This window comes from Rhinolophus sinicus, chromosome 1 (assembly GCF_057876585.1).
Source record: "Rhinolophus sinicus isolate RSI-liver-muscle chromosome 1, RSI-T2T, whole genome shotgun sequence".
Taxonomy (NCBI): domain Eukaryota; kingdom Metazoa; phylum Chordata; class Mammalia; order Chiroptera; family Rhinolophidae; genus Rhinolophus; species Rhinolophus sinicus.
In genome coordinates, this window is record NC_142501.1 from 210,141,588 (window position 1) to 210,164,565 (window position 22,978).

Genomic DNA, 22,978 nt, shown 5'->3' on the forward strand with positions numbered 1-22,978 from the left:
GAGCCTTGAGGGCCTGGCAGGAAATGGTGATGGACAAAATGGATCTAGGGTGGCAACAGGGTTGGGTGGGGACCACAGCACACTGAGGGGGTGGCCCCCATCTGGAGGGTACAACCCAGGCTCAGCTTTGTTGCCACGCACACTTGGGATTGCCAAATCCTCCAGTTTTTCGAGAAAAATCTAAATCTAAAACCTAAAGGTGGTCAGTAACTCAAAAATGCTTCACACTTGGCCCTACAAACAAAACAGGATGAATCACGCTATGTGCATGTCTGGTTCAAGCCACTGACTGTCCAGTTTAGGAAAGAAGCCCAGAGACAGGGAGAGACTTGTGTCCAACCACGTAACAAACAAGGCCAAGGCAGGACCTTGTGCCAGCCCCTCAGCCTTCCCTCAGATGGAAGATCCTGGTGGTAAATGTCTGGGTGTACAGCCTAGGGGGTCCAGAACCAGATAGCGCAAGACACACATGTGACCCACAGGTCTAATTTTACATTTTCTGGTGGCCACATTTTTAAAAGCAGTAAAAAGCAACAGGTGAAAATAATTTTGATACTATTTTGTTAAACCCAATATATCTACTATACTATGATGTCAACATGTAATCAATGCCCCCCCAAAAATTATTATTGAGCTATTTTACACTCTGTTTGTCACCCTAGTCTCTGAAACCCAGGGTGTATTTTGGTCTTGCAGCACGTCTCGGGGTGGACTCGCCACAATTCAAGTCCTCCGTGGCCACGTGTGGCTGGTGGCTGGCGGCTGCTGTGTTGGGCAGGCAGGTCTAGAAAACAAAGCCAAAGATCCCTTTGGACTGAAATGGGCCCAAATGTCCCGAGGCTGTGATTAAATAAATGACCAAAGCAAAAGGAATGACTTCACCCAGCAAATGAAGTCCTGTGATGCTATGAATGAAAAAAGTCAACATTCGTGTCCTGCCCAGCTCTGCCCAGGGGAGCTGCCTGACCTTGGGCTCTGCTTCATTTCTCTCAGCCTCCATTTCCTCATTTGCTGAATGGAATCACGATCATACCTATTGTCCGTACCTGACAGGATTATGGTGCATGAGGACCTCAGAACACAGGTAAAGGAAAGTGCTTTATAAGTGGGAAAGTTTGTTCTATCCAGCCAGGAGTTCCTGGGGACAGACAAGCTGCTCAATATTCGTTTGTGGAAAACATCTCGCCCTTTCTCCCAACAATGCTACTTCTAAGAGTTTAACCCAAGCAAATAATCAGCAATGTTCAGAAATATTTTTGACTAAAGATGTTCATTGCAGTACTATTATAATAACAACCAAACATTCAGAAAGATTAATTGCCCAACAATATCGTGTTTCCCCCAAAATAAGACCTAGCGGACCATCAACTCTAATGCGTCTTTTGGAGCAAAAATTAGTATAAGACCCGGTATTGTATTATGTTATACCTGGTATTATATTATATTTTACCCAGTGTTATAGTAAAACAAGACCTGGTATTATATTATATTATACCTGGTATTTATTATATTATATTGTATTATGTTATATTATATTATATTATACCCAGTCTTATATTATATTAAAATAAGACTGGGTTTTATATTAATTTTTCCTCCAAAAGACGCATTAGAGCTGATGGTCCGGCCAGGTCTTATTTTCGGGGAAACACGGTAGGTGTTATGGACTGGACTGTGTCCCCTTAAAATGTATATGCTGAAGCCCTAACCCTTAGTGTGACTGTATTTGAAGGTAAGTCCTTCAAGGAGGTCATTAAGGTTAAGTGAGGTCATATGTATGCAGCCCTGATCCAACAGGACTGTGTCCTTAGAAGAAGAGGAAGAGTCTCTCTCTCTCTCTCTCTCTCTCTCTCTCTCTCTGTCTGTCTCTGTCTCCTGCCCTGTGAGGACTTGGCGTGTGAAGCCATGTGAGGACACAGCAACAAGCAGTCCTCTGCAGACCAAGTAGAGAAGACTCACCAGAAACCAACCCTATGGGCACCTTGATCTTGGACTTGCAGACTCCAGAACCACGAGAAGATACATTTCTGTTGTTTAAGCTGCCCCAGTCTGTGATATTCTGTTGTGAAGGCAATAGGTGACTAGTGCAGCAGGGCACTGGTTAGATGCACTATGGTTATGGGGTACTGTGCAATCAATAAAGATCAGGGTGTAGAAAAAGACTCACAGGGAAAAGGGCTAAGAACAAATTGAAAAGAAAAGGCAGAGCAAGAGAAGCAAGACCACAACAGTAAAAAGGAAAACAAAATATATCTGTTCATGGGGCAAAGACTGGAAGATAGCGGACCAAACCATTAGCAGTAGTAACCTCCGGGTGGTGGCTGCCTTTGTCAGCTCCGACTGCTAAAACAAAATAGCAGACGCTTGTTGCTCACAGTTCTACAGGCTCAAAGTCCAAGATCAAGGTGCCCGCTGGCTCCTGGTGAGGGCTCTATTCCTCGCTTGCAGATGGCCGTCTTCTCCCTGTATCCTCCAAGGCCTTTCCTCTGGGTGCACGTGGAGAGAGAGTTCTGGTGTCCCTCTTCATCTCATAAGGACGCTAATTCCATCATGGGGACCCCACCTCCATGACTTCATCTAAATCTAGTTCTCTCCAAAAGGCCCTGCCTCCAAATACCATCACATTGGGGGTTAGGGCTTCAGCCTATGAAACTGGGGGGACACAGACATTCAATCCCCCCCATAATTCAGTGGCATTGTGGTGATTTTTAAATTCTACTGTATGTATCCTTACAAGTTTTATCAGGGAAAAAAGTACAATTTTTAAAGAATCACTGTGGAGTAGATGAAGCAAAACCCTGCCTCAGAACATAAACCCCAAGTGTTCTCCTTAAGCTGTGAGCACAGCCAGCCTGCGGATGGAAGGAAGAGCTGGTGACAGACACACCTCCTGTCCACCCAGCATACAAACTGGGACAAACTGGGAGGCAATCCCAGACCTTCCACCAGCACTCTGGCGACCTGGGGTACGTTCCCTCACCTGCTGGCACCTCAGCCATGTAAGGCAGAGCAACCTAGTTACGTTACTCTCACAGAGCCGCAGGCAGATTAACCATGAGGATGGGTGTTGGAATCTTTGTCCTGCTCTCAGGGACCATAAAAACTGTCTTCGCTGGGTCCTTGGGGCCTGGACCTCCTTTATCCCTGATTTGTCCATTTGACCCCATTTGTCCATTCCCCTCCCCTGCAGCAGGAGGCCCCCGCAGGAGCAGTGACTTTTTGTGTTAAGACGGGGGTTAAAGGTCACTGCCAAGGCCACTGCTTGGGGCTGCACAGGGGATAACACAGGCTGCCAGTGCACAACTCCAGGCATGACACTCAGCGGCCTGGGACATCTCAGCCCATTGTCACTTCATGGCCCCAACAGTGCCTGTAGCAGGCCCTGCACCGAGTAGGAGCGCAATAGATGCCTGATAGCTTGTTGAAGCTGATGCTTTTTGCATAATGAGGTCAGTGAAAATCATTTCTATTTCAATAATCTATTAAAATAGTTCTATCCGGTGGTTAGACATAGGTACATCAACCTTTGAAATATCAGTTGTCATTTTAAACGGTACATTAAAACAGAGTTTTCTGTTCCTCACTGACAGTGTAGATGATGAGGGATCTTTCTATGAAGCAAATACTGATCCCTTTTCCATCAGTATGTGTACACACAGGGCTTCCTGGCAGAATAAGAATACCTTGCATTGAGGTAACCCATCCCATTGTCCTACGGATTCTTTCCCTCGATCCTCACAATTACCTCAAGAGAGAGGTGGACAGAGATAATAACAGACCAGACATTTGCTGAGTACTCGTATGTGCCTGCAAGCTCTACGTCAATTACTTCACTCAGCCCTTGGAGGTTGGCTATGCTATTATCTCCATTTTACAGATGAGGAAAACTGAGGACCACAAAGGGGAAGAGTCTAAGATGGTGGAGTGGAGAGAAAGTTCAAACCCACATCATCCTACTTCCAGTGCTGTCCCCAGGAAGAGACCGAAGGCACAGGGCCTCCTCTCCGGCCACAAGTGAAGGCTTTGCCTGTCGGGATGGAGCAGAGAGTTGGTCTCGTATTTATAACCCAACCAAGATGGCATTGACGAGTTTCGTTAGTTCTAACCGGACAAGAAATTCAACATGTAAAGCAGGGACCCACACACGATTTTTACCTTTCCAGTGTTTTGAAAGACTGGATGATATCCTTTGCGTGCCCCCAAAGGAAATATACCTAGATGAAAAGGAAGGAAAGAAAGACACATCAGCGGGAAACATCACTATATTTGCACATTTTAAAACTATAAAAACTGAAGGAGAAGGTGTGGGGCATGTTGGGGACATCCGTGATCTCCCCCAGAAGAACAGCACGTCATTATCCTCATCTCAAGTGACAGTGCCGTTCCCCATTGGGGACCGAGTTCAGAATAAGGCGGCGAGAATCAGAGTGAGGCCTCCTTCCGTGGGACAGGGTTTGGGGAGCGACAGCTACCTGTCATCACCCCTGTTAACCTGTTTTTATCACCCACTCACAGTTACCACGCCAGTGGACAGAAGCCAAATGGTGAATGCTTTAAGTGAAGTACAGAACTGACTCAGGCTGTCACTCTACAACATAAGCTTCCCAGTCCCCTGGCCACATCACTAGAAGAATACAGGAGAGGGGCTGGGCTCAGGGAGGTCTCTATCCGACCTGTGGGAGAATCCTGGCTCACATGGCCATGGGCAAATCGGGGAAATTTTCTACATCTGTTTTCTGTGAAATGCGGCTGATAATGGAACCTATCTTGAGTGTCGTGAGCAATTAAGATAATCCATGTCAACTACTAGAACAATGCCCGGAGTGGGTACAACTTTAGCAAAGCTTCTGCACTGTCAACTTACTCATTTGTTGATATTGATGGAGCACTTCCTGTGTACCAGGCAGTTTTTGAGCTCCTAAAACACTCCGGGCCTTATTTTAGACACAAATGCATATTGAGCACCTACTATGTGCCAAACATTGGTGGGCACTTTATAAATTTGTCCTTTTAATCTTCATTTGGTGGTTAAGTGCTATAAAAAGACAGCACAAAACGAAGTACATTTACGCGTACTATCTCTTGTATGTTGTTTTACCTAAAATTTACTGTCCTGCTTTGGAAAACATTTTCAAGGCATGATTCTTAAAACATCTGATCATTGAAAAAGCAGGTGGTAATGACGGTAAGATGACCTGCAGCCCAACATCAGGGAAATAATTAAATACATTTTATTTATCAATGAACTCTAAGTTAGACGGCTACTTATGCTAACTGATGCTTTTATAAAGACTATATAGCAGCACAAAAAAGTTTATGGTTTTAAGTAAAAAACTTGGAATAGAAAATTCTGCACTTTCTATGTAAAATTTGACAAGAATGTACACTTAAGCACAGGAATAGAGGGAATACCTAAAAGCAACAACAAATGTTCCTGTTAATGGGCTTATAGGTACATTTTTATTCTCTTTTCCAATTTTTTTCAACAATGTTATACAATATTTTTTAATAAATTTTTTAAAAGATTTTATTGGGGGAGGGGAACAGGACTTTATTGGGGAACAGTGTGTACTTCCAGGACTTTTTTTCCAAGTCAAGTTGTTGTCCTTTTATCTCAGTTGTGGAGGGTGCTGTTCAGCTTCAAGTTGTTCTTTCAGTCTTAGTTGTGGAGGGCGCAGCTCAGCTCCAGGTCCAGTTGCTGTTGCTAGTTGCAAGGAGCGCTGCCCACCATCCCTTGTGGGAGTCGAACCGGCAACCTTGTGGTTGAGAGGATGCGCTCCAACCAACTGAGCCATCTGGGAGCTCAGTGGCAGCTCAGCTCAAGGTGCCGTGTTCAATCTTAGTTGCAGGGGGCACAGCCCACCATCCCTTACGGGAGTCAAGGAATTGAACTGGCAACCTTGTGGTTGAGAGCCCACTGGCCCATGTGGGAATCAAACCGGCAGCCTTCGGAGTTAGGAGCACGGAGCTCTAACTGCCTTAGCCACCGGGCCAGCCCAATATTTTTAATTACTGTACAATCCAGCAATTCCACTTCTGGGTACATATCCAAATGAATTGAAAGCAGGTTCTCAAAAAGATATTTGCACACCTATGTTCATAGCAGCATTATTCACAGTGGCCAAAAGGTGGAAGCCACCCAAGTGTCCACCAATGGATGATGAATGGATAAACACAATGTGGTCCATCCATACAGTGGAATATTGCTCAGCCTTAAAAAGGAAAGACATTCTGACACCTGCTGCAGCGTGGGTGAACCTTGAGGACGTGATGCTCAGTGAAATAAGCCAGACAAATACTGTATGATTCCACTTCTATAAGGTCCCTAGAGCAGTCAGATTCATAGAGACAGGAAGTGGAATGGCGGCTGCCAAGGGCAGGGGGAGTGGGGAATCAGGAGTTAGTGTTTAATGGAGACTGGATTTCATTTTGTAAGATGAAAGAGTACTGAAGATTGTGCAAGGTGATTGCACAATCATGTGAATATACTTAACACTGCTTAACTGCACTTAAAAATGGCTAAGATGGCACTTCGTGTTATGTGTATTTTACCACAATTTAAAAATATAAATAAACACTATATATATATATATATATATATATATATATATATATATATATATATATTTATTTTTTTTTTATTTTTTTTAATAATTGTTGTCATTCTCTAGTTATCTAATGCAGCAAAGGCACATAGTAAGTGTCCAATAGGTATAGAATGATTGATAAATTAATTCAGTGACTGATAAAAATGCCCTAAATTAGGAAGAGAGAGATCTCCAATCCACCAAATAACAGAGTGAAAACTTCCATCTGTCCAGGTCATTCCTCTGCCTAAAGCCTTCAATGGCTCCCTACTGCCCTCAAGATAAAGCCCGAGCTCCTACGTGCCCTCACCTTGACCAAGTGCTCACTGCAAAGTTCTTTACACACATCCGTACCTTTAATCCTCACAAGAACCCCATGAAGTAGGCACTTTGCAGATGCGATCCCTGAGACCCGGAGAGGGTAAGTCATTTCCCGACGTCACCCTGCTGGTCTGTGCCACGCCAGGGAGTCTGACCAGAGCGTGTGCTTCCAAGCCCTACACTAAACCATGGCTCCAGTCTGCCCCATCGCCACAGCTCTCCTCCCCCACAGCCCCACACATTTTCTTCCCTGTCACATGGAAAGGCCACACATCCCCAAGACGTCTTTGTTTACTGGTCTCTGACACACTACATCCCTCTTTCACTGACAACTCTGGGGCTCTTCCCTGGCAGAAAACACCCCTCACCCCAAAGGTGGTGAGAGGCAGCTGGAGTTTCTTGTCACTGGGTAAGTTTGGTCAAAGCATCGTGCCCTAGTGTTGTCATTGCCCATTCTTTGGTAAATGTCTCCCCATGTGACTGACACCACCATAGCACACAGACTGCAGCTTTCACCCTGTATTCCCAGTACTGAGAACAGTGTTTGCCCAATTTGGAAGGCAGGGGAAGGAAGGAAGGAAGGAAGGAAGGAAGGAAGGAAGGAAGGAAGGAAGGAAGGAAGGAAGGAAGGAAGGAAGGAAGGAAGGAGCTAGTTCTTTCTGGTCTCACTAAAGCTTTTCACATCATCACTGGTCTCACTTTAAGACCCTGTCGCCATGGGATTTGACTCCCCTGGAATAAACAATCAGGTGTCTCTTGTGTTAGTTTGCTGGTGGCTCCATAAGATAGTATCATAGACTGGGTGGCTTCAAACAACAGCAGTTTATTTTCTCTCTGTTCTAGTAGCCAGAAGTCTGAGATCAAGGTGTCAGCAGTTTCATTGCTTCTGAAGCCAGTCTCCTTGGCTTATAAATGACCATCTTCCTCCAGTGTCCTCACATGGTCGTCCCTCTGTGTTTCTGTGTCCTAATCTCCTCTTCTCATAAGGACATCAGTCCTATTGGATTAGCCCCCCTCCCCCTCCCACTGCCATGGCCTCATTCAGCCTTAATTATCTCTATAAAGACCCTCTCTCCATAGACCATCGCATTCTGAGGTCCTGGAGGTTAGGATTTCAACATAGGAATTTAGGAAACACACAAGTCAGCCCATAGCAACTCTCAAATGTGAGGTGACCCTTTCAAACCAGTCCCCCAGGCAGCTACCGGCCCATTCCACCACGCTATCACAGAGCCAAATTGGGGTGCGCTCCTCTGACACTTCCTCTCAGAGCTTCACTTGTGAGGACGCATTTGATCTCAAGAAGCACCCTGAAGTTGCCGGGGCACACGGTCTGGAGACCACTTAGGATGAAAGACGGAGTCTGAAAATGGTGTCCTTGGCACCCTGGAGGTGGAGTTTTGGTCCTGAAGGACGTTCTTAAACTGGGACTCCAGAAATACTTGGAGCGATGACAGTGTCACTGGATCAAGTTCATGATCTTCCAGGGTGACTTGTGTGGAGAAGAATCATCACGTCTCAGCCACGACTTTGGGTGTGTCACTTGCCCTCTCTGCTGTCCAGGCTCTTCCTTGGGAATGAGCATGAAGATCCAACACCCCGCCTTGTGGAGTGGTTGGGAGCATCCCACAGTGATGAATGAAAAGCACTTTGCGTGCTCTGAAGTTCTACAGAAATGTTCATTTTCACTTTTGTTGTTAGAGTAACAGGGACCCCGGCTCTGATAGCCGTTGCCAGGGGTTTCTGCTAAGGATGGAAGCTGAGCTGGAGGCCCATCTAAGATTCTTTTCAAACACGGACTTTTCCGATTCTAAGCTATATATTTAAATTATATACATGAAATCCTTACTTCTTAGCCACACCAAGAGGACCAATGCTGAGAAAGAGTGTCTCATACATTTCTAAAAGATTTTAATCCAGAAGTAAGCAAACAAACAAGTGTTTCGATGACCCAGAGGTGTGGCTGTAATGGCACAGGGTTTCTTTTGGGGGGGGGATGAAAATGTTCTAGAATGGATTGTGGCGATGTTTGCACAACTCTATGAATACACTACATCACTGACTTGCACACTTTAAATGGGAGAGTTGTATGGTATGTGAATTATATTTCAGTAAAACTGTTATGTTAAATCCCCTCCAGCCATTTCTGGTGGATGTTGGCTTGGCAGAATTTCCTGACTCTTTGTCATTACAAGTTCTGTCTCATAGGATTCCTACAAAGATGGCCAAGGGGACACAGAGTCCCATTTTACATGGAGGCAGCTGAAGGACAGAGCCTCAGAGATGGACTCAGGCTCACCTCATACTGTCCCCACATATCCCATTTTATACACCCTGGGACACACTTAACAGGAAGCAAAGCAACATAAACAAACATCCAATGGTTTACCTGCAACAGAGTATGTACTGCGTGTGCGACAGGGAACACTCCTTCAGCGGCTGATAGACATTCAGAAAATCCAACGAAGTACCCAATTTTGAGACATCCCAGGATGATGGTAATGACTGCAAACAATGTGATACTGCCTAAATGGGGGGGGGCGGGGGGAGTAGAAACACACATGTAAGTGTTCATATTCACTGATAGCACTTGAAAATAAATGATATTAAATCCTCACGTACGCGGTCAAATGACTTTTGACAAGACAATTCTATAGAGAAAGGACGGTCATTGCAAAAAACAACGGTGGGGAAACTGGGTCTCCACATGCAAAAGAACGAAGCTGGACCTTGACCTTACACCATAGACAAAGATTAACTCAAAATGAATCCAAGACTTAAATGTAAAACCTGAAAGTATAAAACTCGGAGAAGAAAGTGTAGGGAAAATTCTTTACAATGTTGGATTGGCAATGACTTGTTGGCTATGACACCAAAAGCATGGGGAACAAAGGTTAAAAAGATAAATTGCAGGGCATCAAAATTAAAAACAACGTGCATCAGAGGAGGACACTACCAAATATTTCCAAATCATGTATCTGATAAGGCATTAGAATCAGCAACAACAACAACCAAAAATACAGCAACAACAAAAAAATACAACCCAATTAAAAAATGAGCAAAGGACTCAAATAGACATTTTTCCAAAGAAGACCGACAAATGGCTAATTAACACATGAAAAGATGCTTGACATCACTAATCGATTAAGTGGAGAAATGTAAATGAAAACCACTTCACATTCATTAGGATGGCTGCTATGAGCGAGAGAGACAGAGAGAGAGAGAGAGAGAGACAGAGAGAGAGAGAGAGACAGAGGGAAATGGACAGAAGAGAAAGAATAACAAATGTTGGCCAGGATGTGGAAAAACTGGGACTCTAGTGCACTTTTATGTGAATGTAAAATGGTGCAGCCACTGTGGAAAACAGTATGGCAGTTTCTCGAAAAAAAATAAAATAAAAATAGTATTTCTGAGGGATCCAGCAATCCCACTTCTTGGTATATACCCAAAAGGATTGAAAGCAGGGACACAATGGAATATTTGTACACCCATGTTCATGCCAGCATTGTTCACAGTAGCCAAACATGGAAGCAACCCGAGGGTCCACCAGCAGATGAATGGATAACACAATGTGGTCCATCCATACAGTAGGTCCACCCTTAAGAAGGAAGGAAATCCTGACACCTGCTACAACATGGATGAAGCTTGAGGACATTATGCCAAGTGAAATAAGCCAGTCACAAAAGACAAATATGTATGATTCCACTTTTATGAAGTTCCTTAGAATACTTAAATTCGTAGAGTCAGAAAGTAGAATGGCTGAGCGAAATAAGTCAGACAGAAAAAGCAGAGAACCATATGATTTCATTGATATGTGCTATATAAACCAAAAACAACAAGAGAACAAGACAAACAAATGAGAAACAAAAACTCATAGACACAGACAATAGTATAGTGGTTACCAGAGGGTAAGGGGGGTGGGGGGTGGGAGATGAGGGTGAAGGGGATCAAATATATGGTGATGGAAGGAGAACTGACTCTGGGTGGTAAAAACACAATGGGATTTATAGATGATGTGTTACAGAATTGTACACCTGAAATCTATGTAACTTTACTAACAATTGTGACCCCAATAAACTTTAATTAAAAAACAAAAGAAAAAAAAGTAGAATGGTGGTTGGGGCTGGCGTGAGGGGGTTAAAGGACTTGTTTAATGGCTACAGGGTTTTGCAAGATGAAAGAGTTGTGGAGATTAATTGCACAGCGTGAATGTACTTAACACAATTGGACTGTACACTTAAACATGATTCAGTGGGCAAATTTTATGTTATGTATCTATTACTACAATTAAAAATAATATATATGTATTATATATAATAAGTTCTACTATTGGCCAGATAAGCTGAAACTAGAAGGCGGTATTGTGTCCTGTTTTTCACTGTACCCACCCCAAGGTCTGACAAATGATATATTGTCAACAAAGATTGGTGGAATCAACAGAAGGCTTCTAGAAGCTTTTCCAAAGAAATGGTCCATCTAAGAGTGTCGGTGTTCTGCTCGAAAATCTCAGTTCTCTAATCCTAAAATTCCATTCTCTAAAGAATAAAGGTGAGGGGTATCCAGGTATACAGGAACTCACTGTACGATCCTTGCATCTCTTCTGTAAATCTGAAACTTCTCTAAACAAGAAATTATCTTTTAAAAATGAGAGTTTATAGCCATGTCATGGAGAAGGCCTACGCTACAGGATGTGAACAAAGAAGAGTTTTTTTGATGGTTACCCAGCACATCTTCACAGAAAAATTAAAAAACAAAAAACAAAAAAATATGCATATGAGAAAAAGACTGGAAAGGAATATACAAAATACATTAAAAAGAAACCTGTGACAAATGAAGAAATTAGCAAGAAAAACCTAGGAATCACGGGGACTTGATCAACGTCAAAGCTGTTAATCCCTGTTGTGGGACAACGCTGAGCGCCATTCACACGTTCTCTCCCACGATCGATCGATCGGGAGGAAACTGGATCGTGTGTGACATGCACTGTGGCGTGAGAGCGCCTTGGCCTTCACCGTGAGCTATAACGTTACAGCCCAGCCTGGGAGGCCTCCCTGTGCGAGGTAATGCAATCGCCTGGCTCCTGTCCATTGCCCAAAGCCTTATAGAAACAACTCTAAGTCACATTTTTTTCTTTTAATCCTGGAAAAACCCCAATGAAACCAGAAACTTTGCAAGAGCGGAGATTCAATCCCAGTGCTTTGAAATAGTTGCACAAATGCATGGTTTGCTTTGATTATAAACATAAAGAGCAAGACGAGGAGAGGCAGGTGGTTGGGGTGGCAGGAGCGCAGGCTGGAGCTATGGGGACCTGCGCATGCGTCCTGGCTGTGCCACTGACGGAAAAAGGTGAGTTCGAAACAGTCGCTTCCCTACTCCCAGCCTCAGTTTTACCATCTATAAAATGAGATTGGTCCACAGCTGTTTCTCAGACTTGATCAGACTCACACAGAGGGCTTGTTAAAACAGTCTGCTGGGCTCCACCCCCAGAGTTTCTGATTGCCGAGGTCTGGGGTGGAGCCCCAAAATTTGCATCTCTATTAAGTTCCCAGGTGGGGCTGATGCCGGTCTGTTGGCCTGGGATCCCACCTTGAGAACCACTGGTCTGCATCTGTGTCACTGGCATTGCAAGAGTTGTGGTAAATACATCATGTCCCTTCTCACCCTCTTGAAGTCCCTTCTTCCTTCATCTATCCGCCATCCATGGATTCACTCATCTGTATATTTGTACAACAAATATTTTGGGGACTCCTATTATGCATGAAGCATTTTGCCCGGTAAACAAACAAGATTGCTGGAGAAACAAATATACACAGGGATAGTATTGCGTAAATTGGGGTGTGCACAAAATGTAGATGGATGAGGTGGCCCCAGACTTTTCACCTGCGGCCTGGGAAACCAGACGCCAGTGGACGAGTAGCTAGAGTCCACGGCAAGGGACGAACGGCTACTCAGGAACCCTATTCCCAGCCAAGATGCCGCTCGCTTGTCAGGGCCAAAGACAGAACGACATTTGAAGATGTAAAAAAATATAGTTTGTTCAACAACTATTTGTAGAGCACCAGCTGTGGTCCAGGCATTGTGACAGCACTGGGATGTAACAAAGTCAATAAAAGACAGTATCTGCCCTCGGTGATTTAACATTCTGGCGGAGAGGACAGAAAATAAACAAATAAGTTAACGTAGAAGAAATGTCAGGAAACGCATGAAGAAAAGTAAAGCAGGGGAGAGGATTGAGGTTGATGGTGGATGGTCAGAAAGGGACTGTCTGAGACGGTGACAGGTGGACAAAGAACAGAGGATGGGGGAGAAAACATCACCCACATAACTCGTCTGATAAAAGACTTTAACCCAACAACCAGTCCTCATAATTAGGATGATGGAGAAAAGAGGGAGCAGTAGTGTGCAAAAAACTTGGCAAAAGATTGGCGATATAGATGGATGTGTAATGGAAGGAAGGAGAAAAGGAAGGAAGTGGGAAGGGATGGACAGATGGGTGAATAGTCTGGTAGACAGATAAATAAGAGTAATAGAAGGGGGGAAAAGGGGCCGGCCTGGTGGCTCAGGCGGTTGGAGCTCCATGCTCCTAACTCCGAAGGCTGCCGGTTCGATTCCCACATGGGCCAGTGGGCTCTCAACCACAAGGTTGCCAGTTCAATTGCCCGCAAGGGATGGTGGGCAGTGCCCCCTGCAACTAGCAATGCAATTGGGCTTGGAGCTGAGCTGCACCCTCCACAACTAAGACTGAAAGGACAACAACTTGACTTGGAAAAAGTCCTGGAAGTACACACTGTTCCCCCAGAAAAAGTCCTGTTCCCCTTCCCCAATAAAATCTTTGAAAAAAAATGAAAAAAGAAGGGGGAAAAAAATAAGAGATGTTAAATCCAAATGGATGAAGATAAACTGTCTGGAAATGTGTAATGAAATGCTCCAGAAAGATGTATCACACAGAATAAAGTTGGAGTCAGACTGGGTGGGAAGCAGCGATGAAAAACCTTTTAAAGGTCTCCTGGTAAAGACACGGGTACTAGAGCACAAGAAGAGCAAAAAGAAGAACATGAACATATTCTAAATGTCTCATCTCTTTGGAATAGACAGGAAGTGGGAGAATCTTGGAGTAGGAAGCCATGGGTCTTACACGCTTTGTCTGGGGCCCGTCCTCTCAGCCGTGGGGCTCTGCTGCCCCTCATTAGCTGTGCCATCCTCACCCTCCCCTGCACCCTTCTGTGCAGGGCCATGCCTGATCATCCCGCCATCCCCAGAGCCCAGCCAGTGCCTGATACAGGCAGGCAGTTAAATCAAATCAGACCAAGGGCTCTGCCCAGCCACCACCAAAGTTGAGCTTGGCTCCCTTCTCTGCTGCTCTCTGCAAGTTCCAAAGATCCTTCTGCTCGATGGAGACGACAGAAGCAAAATGGAAGTGAGGGATTTTGCCTTCTGTGTCACCTGTTAAGATGGTACCATCTGCCCCGAAGCAAGGAGCTTATGCCTCTTCTCTTTCTCACTGTGTTCGAATATTGCCAGCAATAGGGGCGCTCAATCCTCCCCCAGAAGCCCTTTCAGCTTCCTGGTCTGGTAAATAGCAGTGATAACACTCGCATCAGGAAATTGCTGTGCTGTTGAAAACCGTACACTAAGTGAAAGAAGCGAGTCACAAAAATGACAATTCTATGATTCCATTTACAGGAAATGTCCAGACTAGGCAACTCTAGAGACCGAAAGTAGATTAGCGGTTGCCTAGGGCTGGGGGGAATGAGAGGAATAGGGGTGATAGCTAAAGGGTGCGGGGTTTCTTTTTGAGATGATAAAAAATGTTCTAAAATTGATTGGTGTGATGGTTGCACATATTTGTGAATACACTAAAAGCCATTGATTGTGCCCTTTAAATGAGTATACGGACTATGTGGCAATTCAGCTATTTTTTAAAAGAATTGCTGGGGTACACTGACGTGGGCTCGCTACGCCCAAGCAGGGACAGAAGCCCAAGGAAACAGGAGTGTCCGGGAGAGGCTGGGTCTGCAGAAGAGTGAGGCTGTCAAATGAAATGTGTATACAGTCTGAGGAGGGAGAACAAAGGGGAGCCCAGGCCAGTGTTCCTGAACTTGCTGCATCTGCTCGGAAAGTCACAGGTGGGCTGGAATCCCACAGGGACCCACCCTGACTGCTCGTTCCTCTGTGGCACCAGACTGCATGATTGCACACCCAGTTTTGCAATCCCATCAATCACCCTTGTAGTTTGCTGTGAGTGCTGGCTGCACTGCCAGACGGCAGGCTCCCTGGCACATCTTTGAGCCTTTGTCCCTCTCCTCCCCACCCTCTGTCTCGGCCATCATGCCCCATGGCTCCCTGCCCCTCTTCACACCCATGTCTTCCAGCAGCCTTCACTGTCTCACACGGGGACAGCCTGTCTCCAAAACCCATTATTGTGTCCCCGACCTTTGTCTCTACAGCTCGTCCAGCCACCACCCTGCGCTGATCTTACATGAGCAGGGCACATCTGCCCCGTGTCTCTCAGGGGACAATGAGCACAGTGCTCTCAGCAGCCCATTCCCGGGGTGGGGGGGAGGGAGGCTGGACAGAGACGCAATGTGTCCTATACGTGGGTGTGCCTCACTTTAAGAAAAAAGCGCTATGTTAAAAAGTTGATCTCATAAAAGGAGTAAATGTGGGGGTGATTATTCACACAGAGAGAGAAAAAGAATCACTATGACAAATAACTAGGCCAAGGCTTCTAATGAGCCGGCGGTTGGAATGCACTCAGTAAATGTAGCCATTATTCTTATTGTCGTCATTCCCATAATTTTGTGTTAATAATACTTCTCTGGACTTGAAACAGGACAGAAACAAGAAAAAACAAATGACCTTTACCACTGCAGTCTTTTAAGAGACTGGAAACAGAAGAGAAATAGGACCTTGGTCATTAACAAGATGAAACAGCTCTTTGCTGGATTTTCTTGTCGCTGCACATGCTGGGCTGGCACGAGACATCCAGGCTGCTCTCATTTCTTCCAGAAGACATCAATCTCTTAGCAAATAGAGGAGCTGGATTAACAACCCATCATTTCTACCAAATATTTCTAAATAGGTCAATATTTTTTGTTCCAAAGGAAGTAAGGAAAGAGTGAAAATGGGGAAAATATCGAGTCATTTTAATCAAGCTGCTAAATTATTAGCATTAGGAAGATTGAGCCATGAGGAAACAATTCTTTTTCTTGTCTTAACTAGCCTGAGAACCTAAACTTTTGAACTTCCTAGTCCTGCATCACTACTTAGGTACACACCAGCTTGTTGTGTGTCAATACCGAGACATAGCACACACCTGCAGCCTGCCCTCTCACTACCCCCCAAAGGACTGAGGACGTGACTAGCCCTTCCGGTGCCCATCCTCCAGCCCTCCTGGCATCCATCATCCAGACCACCTGACAGCTGACTGATAACCATCCTGGAGCAATCCAGGGGCTAAAAATGCAGGGCTGATAATTCTTAAGAATGTACTTTTTACTATAAAAACTCCTAACTTTTCTTTCTCCTTTGGAACACTTCTGGGGTTTTACGTAGCTGTGTTCCAAGTCTGCAAATTCTAAGACCCTTGCATAAATCTTTATCATTTACTTCTAGCCAAAGTCTCCTGACTTTTTGTGCTCCGTCAACAGAAGTCTTCACTTTCTCACACCCAGTCGGTGGAACACAATGGTTCCTGCTCAGAGAAAAGCCTCCTGGACCATACCAAGACCCAGAAACTTCCTCTGGAAAATCTCAATGCCCAGAATTCCACAGGTTGGCTCTTTCTCAAAGCCCCAGACTTCTAAGATTATCACAGAAGCCAGGGAAGAGCTAAGTCAAACCTGTCTTTCCAGCTATGACTCCAGGGAAAACCTCAGGTCCTGCTGGGGCTTCAGGTACTTCCCTTGGCACCGTTCCCTCCCAACATTCTTTTGGGATCCTTTGCCTCTTGATTCTCTGATGAGCCATAGCTCATTTACAGGGATGGACAGTGCTTTGCAAGCAGTGTTTACTCAAAAGCTCCTCCCTGAGAGGCAGTCAGGATTCTTATTTTACTGATGATGAAATCGGGATTCAGAAAGATGAGGGTGAAAGAGCTGAGACATCAAGCCAAGACTTCCACCGCCAGCACCATTTCCACTATCCACATGCCTCATTTGAATGGTTATGTTATTATGGGGCAATGTGCTGAGAGTCTAAACAGCCACCATTTATTAAACATCTACTATGTGTTCTCTGTACATTGCCTCATGTATTTTTATTACTACTTGGTGTCTAGCAGACATCTCAATGTAACATGTCCACAAGAGAAACCTTGATTCTGCATCCCCACTTCTGCTCCTCCCCACCTTCCCAGTCTGCAGAAATGACACCACCATTCACCCACTTGCTCAGGCCCCAATGCTTGGCGTCTTCCTGGAGAGAGAGAGAGAGAGAGAGAGAGAGAGAGAGAGAGAGAGAGAGAGAGACAGACAGACAGACAGAGAGAGAGAGAAGAGAGAGAGAGAGAGAGGAGAGAGAGAGAGGAGAGAGAGAGAGAGAGGAGAGAGAGAGAGAGAGAGAGAGAGAGAGAGAGAGAGAGAGAGGAGAGAGAGAGAGAGAGAGAGAGAGAGAGAGAGAGAGGAAAAACAGGGGGAAGAGGGAGAAAGGAAGGAAGGGAGCAAGGAGAGAAGAAGAGAGAGAGAAAATGGGAATGGAGGGAGGGGGGAGAAGGTAAAGAGAAAAGGAAAGGACAGAAGAGGGAAGATGTGAATGGGAAAGGGTGAAGGAGAAAGGAAGGAATGAATGAAGGGGGCGGAAGAAGGGAAGGAGGAAGGGAAGAAGAAAGAACAGAAGGATACAGGAGGAAGGAATTGAGGCAGGAATAAAGAAGGGATACTTCCACTGTAGGAAACATAGGTCAAAAGCCTGTGTTTGTAATATTCTTTAGCCTGTGTCAATAAATATGCTCAAAAGAACATTTCATTCCCATTTGTTTGATATGCCACTAGATCACTGCCATTCACAGACAGTCACAAAACCAGGGACCCCCCTAAAACAACCATTTTCAGAACAGGAATTTGGCTCACCCTGGAATTGCGTCCAGTTTTTCTAAAGGCAAAATGAACTAAACAAAGTCCCTGAGCCTAAGAAACCTAAAATCTCACCTGGATGACAAGGCTCCTATCCAACTAGTTATGATACAAGGCAGAAATTGACAAGGACCAAAAGCGCTCTATGCAGAGAGCCATGGCAACCCCTGGGAATGAACAGTAATTCCTTCCAGGTGAGTGACGGTGGCATTGAGGACAGATATTTTAAGGGAATGTGGGTGGGGAGGAGAACAAATGTGTATTGGGCGCCCAGCCCGTACCCAGCAGTCACTGGTCCTACCAAGTATGTGATTCCCATTCTGCACATGCTGAAACTGAGGGGGGGGGGGCAGGTTAAGGAGTTTTCTCAAGGCCATGCCAGGAAAGTGAAAGCCACACTCTAAGTGAGATTTACACTCAGGTCTAACCTGAGAATTCAATTGGTTGTGTAATGTGTCTGTACCTGGCCTCTCCCATGAAGGTTTCTCAGATGTGGCCTTCACAGTCAGACTCCCGATCGTCTCCTGCCTTTGACTTGCATCAGATCTAGCTCCCTTTCAAAAGTGGAAGCTCCCTGAAGAGGTGAGGGTTCCTATCTTGACAATGTTTCAATCAGTATGTTGTGCGTACCTAACAAGTACTTCTACCCCCCACTTCCGGAACACTTACCTGCTCATTCATTACTTCATTCATCCCAACTGCATTTTCTTAGCACCTACCCTAGGCCAGGCCCTTGGGTGTCTCTAGGACTAAGAGATGAGAGTCACGGAGCTCCCCCAGGGCGATAGAGGGGACAGACGTGTCAACAAGAAGAGTATCTCTCCAAGAGTGGATCGTGAGCGGTGGAGGAGTGTGGTCTGAACCTCAAAGGTGGAGGGTAGGTCAGAAAACCATCACTGGGAGGGTGGGGTGGTTGGGGCGGGGTGGGAGAGCTGGGCCATGTCTTGGAAAGAGGAGCAGGTGAGAAGCATTCCAGGAGGAGGGAACAGAATATGCAAAGTTATAGAAACGTGAAATATTATTATGGGAACTAAAAGCCATTGAGACTAGCGTGCACACTGAGGGGATGAAACAGAAAAGGGAAACTGAAAAGGCCATCTGAGGCTGGATCTTAGAAGGCCTTGAATGCGGGGGTGGGGGTGGGGGGGCGATAGGGAGTGTGGCCCCCCAACAGGGGGTCAGTGAAACACTGGCAGGGCTTTGAGCCAAGGACAGACGTAGAGGGGTTTGTGTACCTGTAGCTCTAACAATGGCATGTAAGGCAGGAGCCTGAAGGTGGAGAGGAGACTGCTGCGGTAACTCAGGCTTCCAAGGGAAGGGAAAGAACGAAGGGCAGGAGGGAAAAGTCGCAAATATGGACAGGAAGACGGAGACAAAAACGACTAAAGGAAAGAAGATAGAGGAGGAGCAGGACACGGAGCTGCCGCAGGGGATGCAGCTAGCGGGCGAGCAGGGCTGGGCCCGCCACCAGGCCTGTGCGAGACTCACCGCGGAGCCAGCGCGCGCCGGCCTGCGTGTCCTTCGGGCGGATGAGGCGGCGGTGCGCGGCGCTGCGGCGCACGTACCACAGCATCCAGAGCAGCTGCAGCAGCATGAGCGCCGTGAGGAAGCAGAGCAGGTCGCTCTTGCCCACGCCGGAGGCGTGCACGGCCCAGGCCAGCAGCAGCAGCAGCCCCGCCACGAACACGTTCAGCCCGTACTGGCTGCTCAGCGCCTCCGCCAGCTTCTGCGGGACACTGGCGCGGACGGAGCCCCGCCAAGGCGCGGGGGGCTCCGGGGACGCGGGGGTCGGGGGCGGGGGCGGCGGGCAGACCGTGGGCTCAGATGGCCCTGTGTCCGGGGCGCTCAGAGCCGCCCGGGGGGAGACAGGCGCCCGCTGGCCTTCGGGCATCATGGAGTGACCCGCACCAAGGCTGGGCCCCCGGGGCTGGCTTCGTCCTGGGCCCCACCTGCTGCCCCTGACTGTGCCCTTGCCCTGACACCCGCTGCCGATCAGCCTGCCTCGCCTGCGCTCCCGGCTTCTGCCCCTCTGCGCTCGGTCGGGGTTCCCACCCCGTGCACTTACCACCGTCCCCGACCCGGCTGACCCGGGCTGACCCCGGCTTCTCTGAGTTCCCTATGCTCACTGCCCACTGCCCGTCACTCCACAATGCCGGGGGACAGCCCTCCCGCCCTCTCCGCGACCCACGCGGGCCGCTCCCCGCCCCTGACGCCTGGGATCTGAGCCAGCTCTGCCCCGACGCCCGCTCGTCCTCCCGCTCCGGTCCCGGTCCCGGGGCGCCAGCCCGGGAGCCCCGGAAACCCTGGCTGGCGACAGTGCCTCCCGCCGGCTTCTGGTGTGGGCGTGGGGGACCCGGCGTTGCCCTGAGCCCGTCTGGGGGACGGGGCGCTGGGGGCGTGGCTGCGGCCTGGCCCGACGCCCCGGCCTCTGGCTGTCGCTGAGCGTGAGCATCGCGGACCGCAGAGGACCAGGTGAGCCTGAACGTGACTATATGCATTGAGTCTGTCCTCGTCTCTGTGTGTTTTTGCGATTTGTTTTCTCTCTGCGGGTCTCTCTGTCTGACCAGCTGTCTTTGGGCCTCATAGTTTGTCCCTAGATCTCTGAATAGGAGGAGGGCAAATCTTTTTGTGTCTGTTTGTCCATCTGGTGCACCTGTGTGTCTTCTGGGAGACGCCCAGATGCTAAGACAGGAGCCACTTTCCAAGGAAAGTGATCATCTCTCTGCCTCCTCCAGGGGAATGGGGAGGTGCTTCTGGACCGATGGGAGCTGGGGTGGGAGTGCCAGGGTCCTCCCTGGGAAGGCTGGCGCCCAAGCACCTCCCTCAGACCCCCAGCCCACTGGAAGCTAACCTCGCACCAGTAGGCCTAAGAGGAGGGGTCCCGGCCTGCCGGCCGGTGAGGCTGAGAGCAGGGCTGGAGCAGGGAGCTGGGAAGGAGCTGCTGGGGAAGGAGCCTCCTAGAGGGTGCGCAGGCCGGAGCCACCTGTTCAGTCACCTCTGGCTCAGCAAACAGGACACACTCTCCCTGCCTGGCTTTCGCTCTGCTGTAGCTGCCCTGAAAGTCTTAATTTTTGAACACGGGACCCACATTTTCATTTTGCAGTGAATCCAGCAAATTACACAGCTGGTTCCAACTGCCAGAGGCTCCTGGCTGTGGGGGGTTGGGGGGAGCCCTGGGCCAGGAAGGTGTCCACCTGGGGACCTTGCCTTGCCTTCATTCATTTTTTTCAATTCATTCATTCATGTGGTCAACATTTATTTACCTCACTCTGAATCGTTTACCAGGCTCTGTTCTAGGCACTGGGGATTCGGCTATGAATCAGTAGGCAAGTATTTATTGAAACCTCGCTGGGAGGCTGGAGAGCATCAGTGTGACACTCAGCCCTGCCTTCCAGGAGCTCATGGCCCTGTAGGGGAGACAGAGCAAGTAGCCCTAGGGGGCAAGGCTGCCTGGAGGGCAGGCGTGGGTCTGAGTCTGCCAGGAAGGGCGAGCGGTTCCCAGAAGAGGCAGCACCTTCACCATCTTTATATCTAGGAGCAGGAGCTGGCCAGGTGACATGGGGCAGGGCAGGCGAAGGCATTCCAGAGATGGATGCCGCACATGCACAGAAATGAGTATGGAAAGGCAGGTGGTGACCAGGGAACATGTCCGTCAGGTGGGGGTCCCAGAGCCAAGCCAGGTGGGTGCTCGGTAAATAACCCAGGAGGTAACGAGTGCACAGGTGGGTGGATGAATGAGCAAGGAGGCCTCGGTCTCCACTTCAGATCAGTGAGGGTGTGGGACTCGGTGATGTGTCTTCCCACGGGACTCTCTCCCCTTAGCTTGCTCTGCGTTCCTTCTTAGCTCACCTGTTTCCTGGAATGTGTATGCATCTGTGGCCTGGCTCTCCCATGGTGATGAAAGCTCTGTGAGAAGGAGATGCCTGTCCTGTCCACTGCTGTATGGTCCAGGATGCAGAATAGCGGTGCCCAGCACTTAGTAGGGACTCAATAAATATGTGTTGAATTGTGTCCCGCCAAAAAGATGTTGAGGTCCTAACCCCCAGGACCTGTGCATGTGACCTGATGTGGAAACAAGGTCTTTGCAAATGATCAAGTGAGGTCATCAGGGTGGGCGCTAATCCCATAGGACTGTGTCCTTATAAAAAGGGGACATTTGAAGACAGGCACAGATAGAGGAACGATGATGTGAAGACACAGAAAGAACGCCACCTATAAGCCAAGGAACACCTGAGACTACCAGAAACTAGGAGCAAGGCCTGAAACACACTCCCTCACAGCCCTCAGAAGGAACCAACCCTGCCGACACCTTGATCTTGAACGTTTAGTCTCGAAAGTTGTGAGACCTTCCATTGCTGTTGTTTCAGCCATCCAGTGTGTGGTCTTTGCATCCCCAGGAAACCCAGACACCTTACTCACTCATTCTGTGGCCTTGTCCACCTCTCCATCCCTCTGTTTCCCACGTCATAATCTATTTTTAACTGTTGCTCCAATTCTGAGCTCCCTGAAGGCAAGCACTATGTCTGATCACTCTGCTTTCTAGCACCCAGCATGTGTTTGTTTTTTTCACCCATTGAGAAATGTGTACTGTACACCTATCCTGTGCCAGGTACGGGGCCAGGTGTGGGAATAGATGAAGCTCACAGTTTGTGCATGAGCCATGGGAACCTGGGCTAGAGAGTGGCAGGGCTCCATGAATGCCCCAGACTCCCATAAAATCACGTCTGCTTTTAGTTCACTTTGCAGTTTTACGAAGCACATCCGTTATCTCTTTTTCATGAATTAGCTCAAGTCAACATGGATTTGTAGGGAAAGGAAATGTCAAGTGGTGGTTTGGTGGGAGTTCTACAGCCAGGCTGTGAGGTGGGGTTCCTGGCTCCATCACTTACTGCTGGGTGACCCTGGACTAGTTACTAAACCTCACTGTGCCTCAATTTCCTCATTTGTAGAATGGAACTCTTAATAGTGACTACTCTTAAGTTTTGGTGAAGATAAAAT

General features: G+C 47.5%; 1 protein-coding gene across 1 annotated transcript in view; it reads right to left on the reverse strand.

Annotated features, from left to right (window-relative positions):
- OTOP1 (otopetrin 1) overlaps nt 1-20,292 on the reverse strand; it is a 33,318-nt gene extending 13,026 nt beyond the window's left edge. The window contains exons 1-3 of the mRNA XM_019716574.3: nt 19,469-20,292; nt 9,298-9,434; nt 4,156-4,214 (exon numbers count right to left, since the gene is read on the reverse strand). Of these exons, the coding sequence (XP_019572133.3) occupies nt 4,156-4,214; nt 9,298-9,434; nt 19,469-19,874 (602 nt within the window). The 5' untranslated portion in view covers nt 19,875-20,292. The remainder of the gene's footprint in view (nt 1-4,155; nt 4,215-9,297; nt 9,435-19,468) is intronic.
- Nucleotides 20,293-22,978: the final 2,686 nt, after the last annotated feature.